This window comes from Mandrillus leucophaeus, unplaced genomic scaffold, assembly GCF_000951045.1.
Source record: "Mandrillus leucophaeus isolate KB7577 unplaced genomic scaffold, Mleu.le_1.0 Scaffold50, whole genome shotgun sequence".
Taxonomy (NCBI): domain Eukaryota; kingdom Metazoa; phylum Chordata; class Mammalia; order Primates; family Cercopithecidae; genus Mandrillus; species Mandrillus leucophaeus.
The window spans coordinates 8,025,140-8,044,690 of NW_012105365.1; the positions used below are offsets into that span (position 1 = coordinate 8,025,140).

Here is a 19,551-nt window from a genome sequence, read left to right on the forward strand (position 1 = left end):
ACAAAACACTGAATTACGTTTTATTATCATGAATTTTGTTTTATTATGATGATAAATTCAAAATTTTAGATGCTTACAAGGTTTAAAGCTCAACTTTCTTATTTAACAACAAGAAGCCATGTGCAAGTACTTCATTTTGCATATACTAGCAACCTGAGATGAGCAGGCAATGGAAATTTTCATTAAAATATACCAAAGAAAAAAACTATAGTCTTAAAATATGCCTTACAAATGATTCTTTTCTATGCTCATGATATAAATCTAATACATCATTATTGGGCATTCTAGTCAAGCAGAAGATAATGTGGGTATCCTTACACTGAATTACTAGTTGGGTACTCCCTTACACTGGGCATTTTATACCAAATTCATTTTTTGCTTCCTAAAAGATGTCAAAGCATATTTAATGTCGAAGTTGCTTAGTAAATGCAGAAACATCAACCAACCTTCACTTAAAATGGAGTAAAATTGTAATGATGCCCCACTTTCCATAATTCAAACATTATGCCATATTATTATGGAAATAATAATGAGGTTATGCTTCCCTCTGCTGGGGAAACTTATCAATGACAATACTGCTAATGAACATAGTTAAAAATGGCTGAAATGTACAATGTAAACATTGTCACTTAACATAATTATTCTATTAATTTTTTGATGCCATTTATTCTAAAAGTAGTTAATATTTATCAGTTAACTTTTCTTTGATTTACTAATTCTATGTGTGGAATATTCCTGTTTATGAATTTTAAGAAAACATTACCATACATAGCACCCCAGCATACATTCCAAAACTTACTTTCTAAAATTCAGATCCCCTGTGGCATAAGCTGGATGGGTTGGTATTTGATTTTTGAATGCTCACAGGATTGTTTGGGGAATCCTAATACCAGGAGACAGGTAACCACGAATGAAGCCAGTGTTTCGGAACCACTTTGCTTGCAAATTTTCTCATCAGGGACTTTCCTATCTGTGATTATCTTCACTACACATAAGAAAGATACCACAAAACTGGAGTAAATGTTATGACTGTCCCTGCATTAGTATGGCGCATTTATTGAACGCTTTCCTTAATTTTTTTCAAATGGCATATTTCAATCAGATCATAAAATATTTGCTAGTCTTTCATTAATCTATTTCATGGGAAAATATTGAATTATGATCGGCACCATTCCAGCAATGTAGTATTTTGAAATATTAATTCATTACACTAAATAATCTATTTGCCTTTATGTGGAGAGTTAATGATAACTACTGGAAGTAAAAGAATCAAGAGAATGCAACTGAATCAATCAGACATTAATCTCCATGTCAAAATGAAACATTATTTTGCTCATTGTATATTTCTAGGTTTATATCGATACAACATTATGAGTATTGTAGATAACAAATATTTGTTGAATGAGTGATCCAAAAATTTCAAGTTATAATCTAGATACTTGTATTGGTACTTTTGTTTTTCAGTAGAGATTTGAACTAATTGCACTTATTGATTTTTGTAAAAAATACCTTATGTCATACATTAACATGTAAGGTTAATATAGTGTTATTATTAACACCATTATATTCAAAAACAAAATCTCTCTTAGGAAGCATCATTATGAACTTATCAATTAGCTAATGAATATTGATTACATGCCATCATGTGTAGGACATTATGCTGTTTTGAAAATTGTTAGAGATTATATGCATATATAATCTTAATGGCACATTCATTTGTTTAGGGATCCCTTTATAGATTCAGTTTGTATTTCAAAATTATATTAATGCTAGAGTTATGAGTGTAAATATATACAGGGAAAAATGGACCAAAGGAATTTTTATGAAAAATAAGACTGTGGATACATAAATATTTTTGACTGTTGAATGACTGGGGTTTGGAGAGTGTTTCAGATATTAAAGATGTGTTTTGATAAAATTAGAGTGGTTAAAGACTATTAAAATTTGGCATATAGAATGGCTTAGCTACAAGAAGAAAGAAGTAAAGTGAGTGTAAGTAAATTTATCTCCTGATTCTTATGTCAGAATGCATACTGGAGAGAGAAAAGAAAGTGCTACTGTTTAATGTTACAGGGTCTTTTGGGGGAGGGTTGTGGTAAACAACTCTAGATGTTTGTGATATCTGGGAGGAAAGGGTAAACTAGCCCAACAAGCCCTGCAGCCATAAAACATTCCTTTTTTGAATGCCTCTTTTTCCCTTGTCTGCTTGTTTTGATAACTGACCACACATAAACCATATACACCATAGATTACACTAAATTTCAAATATTTGGAAACTAAGGCAGGCATTCCCATTTGGCCAGGCTGAGCCTTACCGTTAGGAATCAGTGATTATTTTGGAATAGTTGACGTCAGTATTTGAAAGTAAAATGAGCAAAAATCTGGAACCCAGCCTTATTAAATCATGTATGTTGCCTTGCTAATATCAATTATCTCATCGAATAAAATATATGTGCTTATGTGGAAACATGTAAAAATATGAGATATTTTCACAGAAAGCTGGTAAACAACATGGAGCCAAATTACATACTTCAGGATGATCAGTTCCAGCTGTAATGGTAAACACATTCTGTAACACTCTATAGTTTACACATCCAGAGGTTTTAATACAGAGACTGTATACAAAATAACTCAGAAGTAAGGTGGAAGAAATTTCACTTTAGATGAAACATTTAACACTCACTTGGCACTCTGCTCCCTTATATGTAAAGTGGCCCAAGTGGTGAACTAGGCCAGGTGAAACAGAAAAATCTAGCTACACCTCCTCCCGATCCCAGGATACTCTCCTCTGTTGCTGGTGGCTGGTCACCTAAGGTAGATTTTAGTATCAAATCTTAATATACGTGTGCTGGCAACTCTTGTCTTCCCACTCACACCTCAAACAGGATGCTAAAGAGAAATCTCAGGTTGTTTCCAATCTGTTCTCCTCCCTAAAATAATTATTGTGTACAAAATTGGAGCTCACCTGACCTTGTACTCAAGAAAATGACTGATCAAGGCAATTTACCTATAAACTACTTCCCATTTTCTTTCTCACTAAGAATGGGCCATATTATGATTATATGTCCAGAAAGGAAAAAAAAAAAAAAGATTACACCATCAGTACTAATTTTTTTAACCATACCATCATGTTAGATTTCTGAATCTTTGAAATACTTTATGTCCTACCTTCTAGTCTAATGGTATGACTGAATTTCACTTTCTAATATTTTTGCATGCATGTATTACCTTTCTGACACCTCAAAGTAATATGTCCACAGAATTCAATCTTCTTAATTATCTCCTAAACTGTCCATCTCAATTATATCTTGGTTGGCATCAGAATCATTCCAGAATTTCCTAAAATGTCTTTGGCAGTGCCATCTTTATGATCTGCAGAACTGTAAAGTTAGTATTTTGGAGCAGTGCTACTATAGTCTGTGCCTTAGCCTCCTCCAGTGATGAATCTGAGCATTTAGCCCCAAGAGGAGCCTCAAGAGTTGATAGACGAGCATGATGTCAGCCTTAAAAATAATCCCTACCTTTAATAAATTATCAAATTTCATCAAATCTCAGATGATATAATATAAAATATACCATTCTTTTACGTACTTTTAAGAAAAAAAAAACTGCTGAAGATGGTCAGTCTGCTAGATGATCCCAGCATCAAACTGGGACACCAAATGACTCAAGACTAGTCTAAAGGAGAAATAAACTCTTATTCAGATGATAATAGCAAGGAAAATTGTCTGTTTCAATCATAATCATGTCTGGTTGGAAAGAGATTAAAAAATACTCCTTGAACTACAAGGTGGTATTTATGAAGACTTACTTTCTGAATTCACACAAACAGAATGGACCCAAATTTCAGACAGAGACTTTAATTTAAAGAGGTATCATGTCAGTAGGATCCCACATGTCTGGCAGAAGTAAGAAAGAATTTCTCCTAGAAGAAAGCAACTTCAACTCAGATCAAGAAAAATTGTAAGACACATTCTGATATCAGAGATATTAAAGTATAAAGAAGTGTGCATCTTAGAATCAAATACTTGCAGTATTACCTTCTATGAGTTTTGTAAACCCTGTTTGAATATTTTCACTGGAGATAATCAGTCATCACGATACTTGTCTTCTGCTTAGGAAAAAAAATCTAATTATTCATATTATACGTGTGCAAGGCAAATGCACAGATAACATGAATAAGAAGAGGTTTGAAATAGCTTACGTATCATTATTCTCCACTGAAGTCTTTAAGTATGTCATGAGAGATCACCTGTTCATACACCTACAATTCAACTGTTACAAACTGAGATTGTTTTTTAAAGTTTGTTGCATTTTTTTATTTCAAAAGTTATAAGGATCACATATTATTAAAATACAAGATGCTATTTTCATTATTGTTTATGGAAGGTTTCTGCTTCAGCAAATGGGTGTTTTCCATCTCCCGTCATATCTCTTGGGGAAAAGTAAATGAAACATTAAAGTCCATGTTTCCTGATTTTTTAAAGTAAACGTTCCTATGGTAATTTTGCTCTGGCATAGAGATTATTTGTGCTTTCTTTTGTAATGCATTTGCTGTAAAATCATGAAAATAAAACATACCAGATGTTCAATATAAACTAAATAAATATTACAGTAGATATCTTCATATTGGTATTGCTTGTTAAGTAAATGAGTTTCAGCCTGCCCTATACTAAGGAAGCATATTACCCATGACATCACAAGATATTAAGTACAGTGTTCTATGTAACTATTCAAGTGGCTTCAAAGTTATGAAATTTTATTATCATATTTCAAATTAATGATCTCTGAAAGTAAGATACTGGTGACTCTACCCCCCAAAAATATTTATGAATAATAACATTAAAATATGTTGACCCTATGACTGTTTAACCGTTTGTATATATATATTCATACTTATATCTATGCATATGTATGTGTATTTCTGTGTGTGTATATACATCCATCCATACACATATATACACATATATATAGACACACACATATATATGTACACACACATATACACACAGATTAGCCAATTTTAAGTTCAAATCCTCAGGAATCTATGGATTCAGGAAAGATTAGAGACACTTAAACTATAAAATTCTAAATACTATATCCTGGTTAATAATTACTTCCCAGCACCAAAGTCATCTTAATTTAGGGCATAAAACAAAGTAGTTTAAAACTAAAATTTTAGCCAGTTGAAAAATTACAAGTTTAAATTTTCTTTAAGGTTTCATTGTCTTTTTGTACTTGGCAAGTTACATCCACTAACTTCATATTTATTGGTCCTTTTTCTAGTAAATGGGTTAAGCACAGATGCATGTTCTTAACCACATTTGTTGGTACATGCACACATACATGCCTGCAAACTCACATTGAATATTTACACAGAATCTAATTGGTGAAAATATCATACTAGACACTGGAAAAACATTGTACTAGACATTACCTCGAAAAGTAAGCAAAATCACTGTTATATACTCCAGTATATACTGTAGACTTTGTTTTATTTGCACTACAATATATGATATTATCAAATAGTTTGTTAGCATTTTTTTTCTTTTTTGTTTTTTGACGGAGTTTCACTCTTGTTGCCCAAGCTGGAGTGCAATAACACAATCTCTGCAAAATGCAACCTTTGCCTCCCGGGTTCAGGCAATTCTCCTGCCTCAGCCTCTCAAGTAGCTGGGATTGCAGGCATGCACTACCATGCCTGGCGAATTTTGTATTTTTTGTAGAGATGGAGTTTCACCGTGTTGGCCAGGCTGGTCTCGAACTCCTGACCTCAAGTGATCCACCCTCCTCTGCCTCCCAAAGTGCTGGGGTTACAGGCATGAACAACCATGCCCGTCCTGTTAGCCATCTTAACACTCAGGTTCAAAATATTCAGGAATGTTAAGAAGGAATGAATTTTTTTGTTTCCATTTTACACATTTTTAAATATTTTATGTCTTCTCAAGAGATATTGACCCATCTTTGAAGTGTTTTCCATCCACTTGAAGTTAATTGGTCTTTTCTATTGATAGAGCATCTATTGTATTTCTGCAGAAAATCATATAGAATCCAATGAGAAAAATCTAAGTAATGCTGCTTATACTTTAAGTTAGGCATTGTTACAGTATTCTGTGTCACCAGGAGTTTATGGGCAACATTTCCTTTCCTCCTGTTCTTGACCTTTGACACTGAGTATTATTGAAAGAAATATTAAAATTATAATGAAAACAACTGGAACTTTATTTCACTTTATGTGGTACAGAAACTAACTGTATTTGTTAAATAACCTAAATAAATATGTAAAATAATTGGCATTCATTTACCCATGTCCTAAATTGTTTTAGTTTTACATTTATTATTTACAAATTAAACTCATAATAAAGTGGAAGAACACTAAAATTGATAACAAATCAAAATTGAATGAATATGATTCACAACCTCATCCATCTCTGTCTTCTCTATAGAACATCAAATTTCCTCAGATAGGTTGCATTATTAACATTTCAATCTTGCAAGACATTTACGGGGTTAAAATGGAGAGTGAATAAATAGAAAGCTGAAATGTGATGCCTTCTGTTTCTGCTATATTGGAAGAAAATCAAATGCTAAATAAGGCCTTTAGCAACATGATATTTCTGGTCAAATGATGGATATCATGACTTTTTTGTTGTTACAAAAGGAAGCAATTTATTTAACTATTTTCTTTCCTCCCATTCTTTCTGGTTTATTAGCTTCATTTCATTTCCATAAATTATCCCACTAAAGGAGGAAATGATTAATTGAAGATTGCTTCCTTAAAAACATTATTTCTTGTCATTAACAGCTGCAACATATTGAAACGTTGTGTTATCCAAACACACTGTGGTGCTTTTAAAAGAATTTTAATGTTTTGTTGCTCTCAATTATTTTGTTCTAACCATTCAGATGGTTGAACCCATGAGGAATCACTATGCCAATTTAACAAGGATACCCTTCTTTGCTACTGGCAATTTTCATGACAAAAGTTTGTATTCAAAACAGTTGCTTTCTAAGTGTGAAGTTTATTTAAAAATGATTTAAAGTGAGATTGCTTTCTTTCTGGAAGCCCGCAAAATTATCTATTACATGACATCCTTTAGTGTTACAGGTATCCTTGGAGATGTGAGAAGATATTCATGTGACTTCTCAGTTCTCTTTCTCTTCTTCTTATTCCCTATTTGGAATTTTTGATTTTGGAGTAGACATGATTAGTCATCATCATCTCCCACCCTCTCTCAAGTCAATTTTTATAACATTATCAAACTTAACAAATTTAGAATATTTGAAATGCTTACATCCTCCAGCAGTTCAATGAAGTATTCCATCATAATCAGTTATAAACCCTATTACTTTTTGCTTGATTAAACTTTTATTCATTACTCTTATATAATTGTGATAACTCTGTGTCTTGAGAATGTCAAAGTTATATGAGATTTCAGTTTTTAAATTCAACATGTTATCTGGATTTGCCATTTAGCAAACATCAGCTAAGCGTTTACAATTACCATTCTGCCAGGATTATGAATGCACAGTGTGGTGGACGAGGGGAATAAACCAGATTAAAAATAATTGTAACAAATGTAACTACACAAACTCTAAGGAGATAACTTAAGAGAGTTTTTTTTGGCAATATGGAAGAGGAAATATTTTCTTTGATGGTTGTAGGGGAGTAGGATTCACGCTGAAGAGTGTAATTTGTCTTCATTTGGATTCTCAATAAAGGATTTTAAGATTTAATTAGCAGTTGAAACTATCACAACAGCAATAATAATGATGTCATCTGACATGTTTATGACTATTGCTGTGCCCAGATACTGTGCCAATATTTTTGTACAATAATATTTTAAGAATAACAAAAATAGAAAGGGTTATAAAAGCCTGGTGCAGTGGCTCATGCCTATAATCCCAGCACTTTCAGAGGCTGAGTCAGGCAGATCACCTGAGGTCAGGAGTTTGAGACCAGTCTGGCCAACACGGTAAAACCCTATCTCTACTAAAAATATAAAAATTAGCCAGGCGTGGTGGCAGGCAGCTGTAATCCCAGCTACTCTGGAGGCTGAGGCAGGAGAATTACTTGAACCTGGGAGGCAGAGGTTGCAGTGAACAGAGATCGCACCACTGCACTCCAGCCAGGGTGACAGAGTGAGACTTTTTCTCAAAAAAAGAGAAAAAAGAAAGAAAGAAAGAAAGGGTTATAAAAATATTTCACTGTCTAAAATTGCTAAATGACCTATCTAACATATACAAGATGAGTTGCAATTGTTCGGTAAAAATAAAGATAAGATAAAAATAACAACATCACACACGTAGAGCAAGCAGACTGAGAGAGAACAAAGACAGACATGTGGCAAGAATATTTACCAAGAAGTTATAAGGGTAAGACATATGTTTGTCTAACTGCTTTTTGTCAGTCAATGTAGATGGAAGTATGATCACAAAGTTCATTTAAAGATAAAAGAATCTGTTGTTCAAGAGAATCTCAATAATTTCTAGCAAGTCAAATCTGAAAGAAAAATTTCACAAAGGTAAACAGAGTAAACACGGCAATGCCATCAATATCATATCAAAAATATTGTGACATAAATACAGTAAGTAATGGAGAATTGAGAAAAGTCTTACTTAGCATAGGGTGGGAACACCCTGCCAAAACCAATTTAATAAAATCAATTGTCTGATGTAATTAACATGGTGTGTTCCTTGTAAACTGCTCTCAGATCAACTGGTTTAATCCAGAAGGAGATTTTATATCACTCTTATCCTGAATATATAAGATTTGATATCCTTCAGAAAATACGTAATCACCAATACTTCCTCAGTTGAGTTTTTGTTTATATTGGGTAACCATGAATTAAATATTATACTCTCTGAAAAGTACCTAGAGTAGAGCTATACTGTGTATGGCTGTTTGCTTTAATAAAGAATCAAATTGATAGCATGCAGTAGGGGGACTATAGCAGATAATAAAGTAGTATATATTTCAAAATAGCTAGAGGATTTTACCTGTCACCACAAAGAAATGATCAATGTTTAAAGTGATGGATATGGTAATTACCTTGATTTGATCATTATACAATGTATACAATGTATACATGTATGGAAACATCACACTGTACCCTATAAATATGTACACGTATTATATGTCAATTATAAACAAAACAAAAAGTTAAAATTCATAGTGTTTTTTTTTTTTTTTTAAAGACAGAGTCTTGCTCTGTCACCCAGGCTAGTCTGCAATGGGGCTATCTCGGCTCACTGCAACCTCTGCTTCCCGGGTTCAAGCGCTTCTCCTGCCTCAGCCTCCGGAGTAGCTGGGATTGTGAGCGCCCGCCATTATGCCCAGCTAATTTTTTGTATTTTTGTAGAAATGGGGTTTCACCATGTTGGCCAGGCTGGTCTTGAACCCTAGACCTCAAGTGATCCGTCCACCTCAGCCTTCCAAAGGGCTGGGATTACAGGCATGAGCCACCGTGCCCGGCAAAATTGATAATATGTTTGACATCCCAAGAAAATGTGAAGAACTTAATAAGGTTATAAGAAGAACTGAAATATTATTTCTGTTTGTACTTTTTTTCTGGAGCTGGGGAGAGAAGGAGGCTGGAGGGAGATAGAACACATTGTTAATGGATTTCTAATGTTTCCTATATTGTACAAAATTTATGCAAGTGGTTGCGGTAGAACAGTCAGGAAATGGAAAGGCATTATTGAATGCCTTCTAATTATTATTTTAAAATATTGATTAGGTATCTGTTTATAGGATGTCAGGTAGGGAAAATTAACAGAAAATTTTTTACTTCTGAACACCCAAATATATGGGTGCTTGGCTGAGGTCATTTTGAATAAAAGTTCTGTTCCTAAGTCAGACGTTGCTGATGGTAGAAACATCCTATGGCAGAAGACTTAATAGAAATAACTGCATCCAATAAAAATTTACCTTTGGCCGGGTGCAGTGGCTCATGCCTGTAATCCCAGCATTTTGGGAGGCCAAGGAGGGCGAATCACCTGAGGTCGGGAGTTTGAGACCAGCCTGACCAACATAGAGAAACCCCGTCTCTACTAAAAATACAAAATTAGCCGGGCGTGGTGGCACATGCTTGTAATCCCAGATACTAGGGAGGCTGAGGCAGGAGAATCGCTTGAACCTGGGAGGCAGAGGTTGTGGTGAGCCGAGATCGTGCCATTGCACTCCAGCCTGGGCAGCAAGAGTGAAACTCCATCTGAAAAAAAAAAAAAAAAAAATATTTTTAGTAATTACTGCTGATCGCAACAGAACCTAACAAAACATAAAATAGGATAATCTTAAACCAAAGAAATACAATAGTATCGCTGTATCTTGACCGTGATTGATAGTTAACATGACAGAGCTTTTAGCCTCACTGGTTACCAACTGGATGATTCTGTTTCCTTTCGTTGGACGAAAAGGGGAAAGAAAGGGTCAACTTGGGAAATAATGAGACTTTGAGGTACTGGTAAGAGTAGTTATCAAAACAAACTTACTAAGGGCACCAAGCTCATAAACCAAATTAACCAATTGTGGTTCTTGCCTTATTTAGGTGAGAAAGTACCTGAATATCAGAAAGTTTCTTGAAGAGCGTGAAATATTACTATATTAAACTAAAAACAATTTGTTATCATCATTGCGGAATCAAACACTATCTTATAGTCTATATATTCTAGATTCCACTACGAAGAAGTAGCAGATCAAATGAAATACTTTTTTAATATAAGAAAATATTTTCTATTGAAAGAATTATTTTTGTATGTTTTCTGGTACATTGGAAAAAGCTTGTCACCACCAGAGGATGTCTTGAAGAGGAAATGAAAACTGAGCAATTACCTAGAACTACAAGAAAGATTACCAGAAAATTATCTCTGTGGACTAACTAGAATGATTAAATTAGTTAGAAAGAAGACAACTCAGTGATTTTTTTAAAAAATGTACCCATTGGTGTTACACTGGTATTGAAACACTTATTTTCTATTATACTAGTTACATGCCTCTTATCTTAGTCAATTAATGTATTGAAAGATTTATATGAAGTTCTATGTTTGAGAGTAATAACTTACTTATACCATAGTTTTCTTTAGTAGCTTTAGCAGATTATGCGAGAGACAAGTCAGTTATAATTGTAAATTTCTAGCTGGGAAAATAGACCTAGGAGACATGGCTGTTGAGAAAGGAGATGCTGGCAGATCACTGGGTTGTTTGTTTCTAAATCCAGTGGATTTTTCTATGTTTTGCTGTCATTTATATGATAATTCATTCATATACAGAGATTGAGTGAAAGGTCTCCTCCTAAAAGTATTTCTGAATAAAAAAGAAGTTTAAACCACAGAATAGGTAGAAAAACAATGTATTCAATGTAAATAGCATTAACTTCTGTGATAGTGCATTCTAATTATTCATGGTAGCTCCTGAATTACAGATTTTCCAGCCCCTGTTGGTCATAGCAGTTAAATTCGCCTGTATCCCAGGAAGCAGATATCTTACAAACGAGTATAGCAACATGCTCCATATGCATTCAATTCAAGACACACTAATAATTTCAAAGGGAAAAAAACACAGCCTATACAATGTAGATATTGACACATGAAGATATGCATCTCCAATATGTTTTAAAATGTGATTTGGAATCAGTTAAATATTGTTCCTTTACATTGCAATCATTTCTGATTTATTTTCCTATTTCCAGGGTATCCATCTTTTCAGTAAGAAGGGACAGATAGTTCCCAATATTGGAAGAGTTTTGTTTCATACCTAGGGCATTTGAGAAATAGATGCTGAGGTTAACACTCCTGGAGATAGCAATTGAAGCTAGAAGGTGGAATGAAGTAGGTAGGGTATGATGAGAGTAGGAGATGATAGACACAGGCCTTGTACAGGGATTGTATGGGAGTAGCATTTTTGAAGGCTTTAAACCTAGTGAGAGCAAATCATATCAGCTATGACAGTCAAAAGTATTCAGTTGATTATGACAAGAGTAAAACTGTCAAAGTGATGACAAAAAAAAGGGGAAACATTTTTTAAATTAAAAATCTAGCTGAGTTTGAAGTAGAGAGCAAATATTTTTCATCTGTCTACACTGTCAGCTTTCTGTGCATGTAAAACATGTTTATTATTTTCTAAATTAATTTAATGAGTTTCAGATTGTACAGGATGTCAAAATGGAAACAGGATTATGCAAGATAATAAGCAGTTTTGTTCTCTAAATGAGTTGTACCTAGACTCCCTGTGTTGTACTTTTGATCTGAACTGTGTTTCATTTACCACATTTGAGGAGGTTACATAAAGGGTAAAATAATAGAAACTTAATCAGGAAACAGGTTTTCTTTTAGCTGTACTTTATTATGTACTTTTGCCTTATTCCATAGCCTAATTCCTGAAAATAATAAAAGATGTGTCATTTTAAAATAAGAACAATTGAAACCACATTGCATTGTAATTATGCATCTGTTTTTCAAAGCCATCCCTAAATTTTCACACCAATTGATCTTCAGAACAAACTTGTAGATTATTTAGGAATTATTAGTGGGTAGTATAAACTTCCTGCACTCTACTTTCTGTAAAATGCTAGATAAATATTAGTTGGCAAATTTAATTTTAGATAAAAAATAAACAGAGGCAAAATAATTTCTCTGAAATACATCCTTGTTTCCAAAAACTTAATCCAATAACTTTTTGTGTTACAGAATAATATAATACAAACTGGCCCCATTAGTCCAAGCACGGAGTTTTGCAGTGAAAATAATTTCCTGTAGAGTATTTATCATGACATATAAAGACGTATAGTTATGCTACACACATGACTGATTTTGTAAATGTAATGCCATTTTCTGGTAGATAAATCTCGTCTGTTTTATGTAACCCATACCAAAATGATTAGTCGATTTAGGTAGGCATTTGGGCTCTGAAACCTTACATCATTGACATTTCTGTCATCCTCAATCAATATGAAACAACTTGAAACTTGGCAATAACTTGTCTCCTGAATTTCCAAATAAAAACTTTGGAAAGTTGACATTACTTCTCTAATATTTTCTCATTTCATTTTCTCATCACTGACCAGATAATCACCATGGTCACAGCCCTGAAGAGCGAATCATCTATGGTGTAGAGAATAGTAGCACATTTTTGGAATGCAGTCCGAAGTCACAGCAAGCACTGGTATACTGGCAATTCCAGAGGCGAAATGAAGAGCGAAAGGAAGAGGTACAGGAATGAAACTGACTGGATTATTTATATCTAAGATATACTGTTAAGTAACCCTTGTATTTTTTACTTGAGGAAAGAAAAAGCACTGAGAATGCTTATCCTCTTCTGAACCAATCAATCGCTCATTCATTAAACAAGTATTTGGTGCAGACTGATGATGTGACAGACTCTGTACTATGAATTAGACAAAGAAAGGTAACCTGGTAAGAGTTTCCATCCCAGAAGCAGTTTAGGGATACATATTAGACTCCCCTTATTTCTTACTGTGTTTATCTACAAAGAAATTGTGTTATCTAAATTTGTGCACAAATTTAAAAAAAAACCCTCCTACTAATTTTAAATTGTGTTAAATTAATTATGTTATCAAAATCTGTTTTTCTTTATCCATTACCTTCCTCCTTAAATGGGGAAGGAAGGTTGGGAAAAGATAGTAGTAGATGTAGGATGAAGGATTTAAGGCTGCACTATAAGCTCTGACATCAACTATTGATGCAGGATGAGGCAGATTTCCCTGCTCATTTGATCCATTTATAATTCCCTAAGAGTAAAGAATTGTATACAGAAAATCTTAGTGAGCACTATGAGCCTTTAAAATTTTTTAACAGCCTTATATAAGTGTAAACAGACTATTAAGTTGATTAATAAAATGTATTATATTCAGACAATTTTACAAACATAATATGATGTTAAAGGTAAAAACTCCTCCATTATCTTTTGACATTTTAATCAGTCTTAAAACTATATAATCCCATCATAAAATGCAAGATTGACTTTATGCATTACCAGGTGAGGCTTTTTGAGACCTCTGTTGTAAACTGTATTCAAAATAAAAGCGAGGTTACAAATATTCAAAAATATGGTCTCATATATATTCCCATTCAAGACCAACTAAATGAAATAAATAATTAGTAAGCATGAAATTTTCTGCTTGTTCAACTTCTATTTTTTTAAATTTCAGTTTTGGAAATCTTATTATAAATTCATTCTAATGCCCCATATCTTTCTAGTATCATGGTTCTGTAGTTCTAATTTCAATATTTAATGTTAACTTTATCCTATATTTATATACCTACTTTCAAATTTATAAAGAATCTTTGCTCTTTCCTCCAGTTACCTTGACTATTTTAATCATTATAATAAGAAATTCTGGCCGGGCGTAGTGGCTCAAGCCTGTAATCCCAGCACTTTGGGAGGCCGAGACGGGCGGATCACGAGGTCAGGAGATTGAGACTATCCTGGCTAACACGGTGAAACCCCGTCTCTACTAAAAATACAAAAAAACTAGCCGGGCGTGGTGGCGGGCGCCTGTAGTCCCAGCTACTCGGAGGCTGAGGCGGGAGAATGGCGTGAACCCGGGAGGCGGAGCTTGCAGTGAGCCGAGATCGCGCCACTGCACTCCAGCCTGGGAGACACAGCGAGACTCCGTCTCAAAAAAAAAAAAAAGAAAGAAAGAAAGAAATTCTATGGAGACAGTAATATAACCAATACTCCCCAATACATCTTAAAAACAATTGACAGATATTATAATTCTCCTAATGGAAAAATGCTATCAATTTTCTTAAATTAAAAATTTTATTAACTGTTAAACTGTGCCTCGATACATAATCTAAAGTTTTACAGACACAGAGTTTCAGAGCTTATATTTCTTTTAAATATGTATATTTTACACTGCCTTTTTTTAACCTGCTAGATCAGAGTGGATGATCATATCATCAGGACAGATCAAGGCCTTCTGCTGCGTAGTCTACAACGGAAGGATTCAGGCAATTACCTCTGCCATGCGGTGGAACATGGGTTCATACAAACTCTTCTTAAGGTGACCCTGGAAGTCATTGACACAGAGCATCTGGAAGAACTTCTTCACAAAGATGATGATGGAGATGGCTCTAAGACCAAAGAAATGTCCAATAGCATGACACCTAGCCAGAAGGTCTGGTACAGAGACTTCATGCAGCTCATCAACCACCCCAATCTCAACACGATGGATGAGTTCTGTGAACAAGTTTGGAAAAGGGACCGAAAACAACGTCGGCAAAGGCCAGGACATACTCAAGGCAACAGTAACAAATGGAAGCACTTACAGGAAAACAAGAAAGGTAGAAACAGGAGGACCCACGAATTTGAGAGGGCACCCAGGAGTGTCTGAGCTGCATTACCTCTAGAAACCTCAAACAAGTGAAACTTGCCTAGACAATAACTGGAAAAAAAAAAATGCAATATACATGAACTTTTTTCATGGCATTATGTGGATGTTTACAATGGTGGGAAATTCAACTGAGTTCCACCAATTATAAATTAAATCCATGAGTAACTTTCCTAATAGGCTTTTTTTCCTAATACCAACACCTAACAGAGAACACACGTGAATGCAGTTGTTCACTTTAGCAGACTTAATGTTTCCTATGAGATTTCACTGTACAGGTTTGTCTTTCTTCTTTGCCTGAGAAATAAAAATGTCATTTGCCATATTGCCATCTAAAGGAGAAAAACTGCATCAGCAAAGCCATTGTATTGAACTAAAAGTTTAAAATGAACTGCATGGATTTACTAAGCTGATGAATATTCCAAAACGTGGTTGGATTCAAGGATATATTTTGTCTACCGGCCCTCATGTTTGTATGTACTTGAGGAGTAAAATGAGTAAAATGATACTGAATGAAACGTTCGTGGAAATATTAAAAAGAAAAGAAAACATAAGCCATCCATCATCCAGAAGAAAAATGGAGTACACTGATCTACTACTGATGTCTTCTTTCAGCTTTGATCTAAAGATGTATTTTATTAAAACTATAATTTAAATGTACCATGACAAATATGCAGTAAAAATTAGTTGTTTTCTAAGCTAGAGTAGGATTTGTCTTACAATTATTGTGCTATATAGTTTTTGTTTTAAAAATTCCAATGGTGTGCTGCTTTCTTTGGACATTTTATTTTCAATTCTGTAACAGGGATAGATGATATTGTTCTAGAAACATATATACATCATTAAGAGTGAACCTCTAAAACCAGGATAGAAATTATGCTTTATTTCTCTGAGAAAATCAAACAAATGGAAGCTGTTCACACCTCCCCTTCTTTAAGCATTATCTAAATTAATTTTTACTTTCATAATGTTCTTAGAAAAAAAAAAACAGAACATTTAACCAGGAAAAAAGGAAGAAATAAATTGATTTTTAAGTGCATTTTACTATAATGAATCAATGAAGGGAAAAGGAACTGCATATTTCATGAAAATAATAAGCATTGTCTTAATATACTGTTAATAGAAAATGTGTCTTAATTCTGTGCTTGAATTCCTGCATGATATTTGAGACAAAGATCTCTCTTATGATTCCACTAAGAATTTTATCTGTGTCACTTAATTTTTTTGAAAGAGAGAGATCGATAACTATTCAGAGCAACATGTTAAAGGCAAAGTTTCCAACCATTTACATCTGTATCAGGTGCCTCTTATCTTTCCTTATTTAAGACAATTATTTGTACAAGAAACACATGACTCTTTTCATGTCAATGGGAGGGACTTTTCTACAAAGTATTTTCCAGGATGCAACCCACATTTAAACAATGTGAAACTCTTTGTTTCCTGCAACAACTTACAAAATAAGGTAAAAGACTAAAATTCAAGATTTGCTTCCTTCATTGTACTAAGACGATTCATTGAGAATCACTGACTTTGAGATATTTAAAACTTTCAGCATTATACTGTGGTTTCTTTTGCACTGCACTCACCTATTCAGGACTCCTCCCCCAAGTTCCTCATCATGCACAAAAATGCAAAGAAAACATCTTATTAGTAATTAATGAAGCAACATTGAAATTCTAATTCTAGCTGTCTTTGGATTCTAATTAACTCAGCATCAATTTCTCACCTCAGACTACAGTGAATTTTTATTTTCTATCAGCTGAAATATTTCACAGATGGAAGCTCATGTTTCAGTTTTAATGATTGCCTTGAATAAACAAGTTGTTGCCACTTGTTTCAAACAGAAGCCTAAAAATAATCTACATTCAATTTTAGGCTCCATTGACTAATATTGTGTTGCTTTTGGAAGTACTGTATATCCTCAAATGGAAGCCGAATCATTAAATTATTTGAAGGACCCACCACTGTACAGAAAATAGTGTTTGAAATATAAATCGAAGAACAAAGAGTGCTCCAAAAAATAGGTCATTCTTTTATTTTCATAAAGTACCTTAACTGTACTAACATTCAGTGTTGTGTTTCATTCTAAATTTTGCAGCTGAAATAAATTTATTTGCAATAGCAGAAATATCTTATTATTCATCCTCAAAAATAAAGGATTTGAAGGGATAGAGATTATATGATAACTTTATAGAAGCCTTTCAAAATCTGAATGCATTTTGTTTAGCATTATGAAATGACAATAGAAAAAAGTCTCGACTTCAATTAAAAGTTACACAAATAAACATCTACAGGCATGTCTTTACATACCATCAGGTCTAAGTTTTCCAAGAAAATTGTAGATATAACTTGCAGATAAGTAACTCATTACAGTCATAATCTCTGCCCATGTGTATTGAGAGGGGGCAGTTTGCACGAAAAAGAATTATTGGCCCATTGAATAATTCAGCTTTAATAGACTTTGTCATATGCATGAATCATCAGAGATGAAACTGTTTGAGAGACTCATGTGACCTTACGAAAATTACAACAGCAGTCTTAAAGTATGAAAAAGATGCATCACAGCAGAGACATTATGGCCCAGTTGATATCAAATGTAAAATGTAAATGCATGTAAATGCACACTTCATTTTATGTATTATTTAGTAATTTTCAATGGTATGTGTTTAATAGTTTTGCTACCTACACATCAGGCAAAAAAGATGTAAATAATTTGGGAGAAAAAGAGAAAGAACAGTGTAAAATAAAACTTTCTATAGGTACTCCATTTCAGTGTGTTCAACATCCTAAAATGCAAGATTTTCCCACGCAGGTGACAAGGTGGTTTATGTACTATATAAGGGCAGAAGGTGCGTGCCCATTCAATAAGCATGTTTTTTGCCAGGTAGGAAATATGTTCCATATCTGTATTTATCATTGCATTTCAGATGGGAACTAGAAAAACTGGAGAGAAAAATGTAATGAAACTGCTGCTGTAAATTATTCCTTTTAGCATGTATTCACTTGCTAAATACACATTTCTTCAAAATATTTGAATTCAGATGTCTTTACTGTTCCCTATAACATATGGTGTTAAGGAACATAAGCTCATAAAATGTTGAGAACCAGAGTCAGGTTGCTACATAATTAGCTAACAGATTTCTTCATTGTAATCATCTGTAAACTGGATTCTATATTTATGGTGAGGATGTGAATTTTTACGCCCTTTAAATTAAATATTGTTCTTTTTAATGTCATACCTAAAAAGGAAATGTAGGGATAAATTTTTATAATGTGTCATTTTCATAATCAGTTTGGTTTTATTCAGGATCTACAAAGATGTCAGATGATTGTTATTGAAATAGCTAATCTTAAAGGTCACAGACAAGCGTTTTATTAATATGCAGCCATTAGTATAATATGTTAAAATCTTTGTTTTATTAGTTCATTTTAAAACACAATTTCCATTCAATTTAATGAAACTCTATCAGGTTTCATGATTTCAAAGACAGACTTAAATAGGATTCAACATTCCCGTATTATGTAATAACATGTTAGAATTTAACTAGTCTAACACCAAAGACATCTATTACTTTTAACTTGATTTGTAATAATTATTTGAAGTCAATGTTAATGGTTACAAATACACGTTTCCATAAAAAAGAAAACAGTATTTTTCAAAAATCTGTAAAATTTTATTAGTTTGTTGGATCGCTAAAAATTTTCTTAAACTAGTTAATTAAGTGAACATAATTTTTCAAGTTAATAAATTAAGAAAATATCTAAATGAAAGAGAGAATGAAATCAATATATGTGGCAGCCCATATAGTAAGGACAGTTTCACAATCAACATAACCAAGGAAAACAGCTTTGTTATCATTTCAAACATGCAGGCACACACAGGCAGAGGCAAAGCTGGAACCAAACCAAACAAAAAGATGATTTTGAATATTAAAAAACTGGGCCTCTAGACACTTTGCCTTTTAGAACCAGCTTCCTACATGACCGAGTAAATTCCACTGATAGATCTTGAGTATCTACAATGTCCTAGGCATTATGTTAGGTGATGAGGACACTAAAGTGAATAAGACATAACCCTTGTTCTCAAAGAGCTCACACTGAAATTAAGGAAACAGAGAGAGATGACTTATCATCATCTAATCCAGCAAGTCTTTCCTGATCCTCCCGTCCCTAGTTCAGGCTAACCACCTTCTCTGTG

At 33.6% G+C, this 19,551-nt stretch overlaps 1 protein-coding gene across 1 annotated transcript in view; it reads left to right on the top strand.

Annotated features, from left to right (window-relative positions):
- The window catches only part of SEMA3A (sema domain, immunoglobulin domain (Ig), short basic domain, secreted, (semaphorin) 3A), a 250,205-nt gene extending 231,822 nt beyond the window's left edge, over nt 1-18,383 (top strand). Inside the window, exons 15-16 of the mRNA XM_011996069.1 lie at nt 13,065-13,207; nt 14,901-18,383. Of these exons, the coding sequence (XP_011851459.1) occupies nt 13,065-13,207; nt 14,901-15,356 (599 nt within the window). The 3' untranslated portion in view covers nt 15,357-18,383. The remainder of the gene's footprint in view (nt 1-13,064; nt 13,208-14,900) is intronic.
- Nucleotides 18,384-19,551: the final 1,168 nt, after the last annotated feature.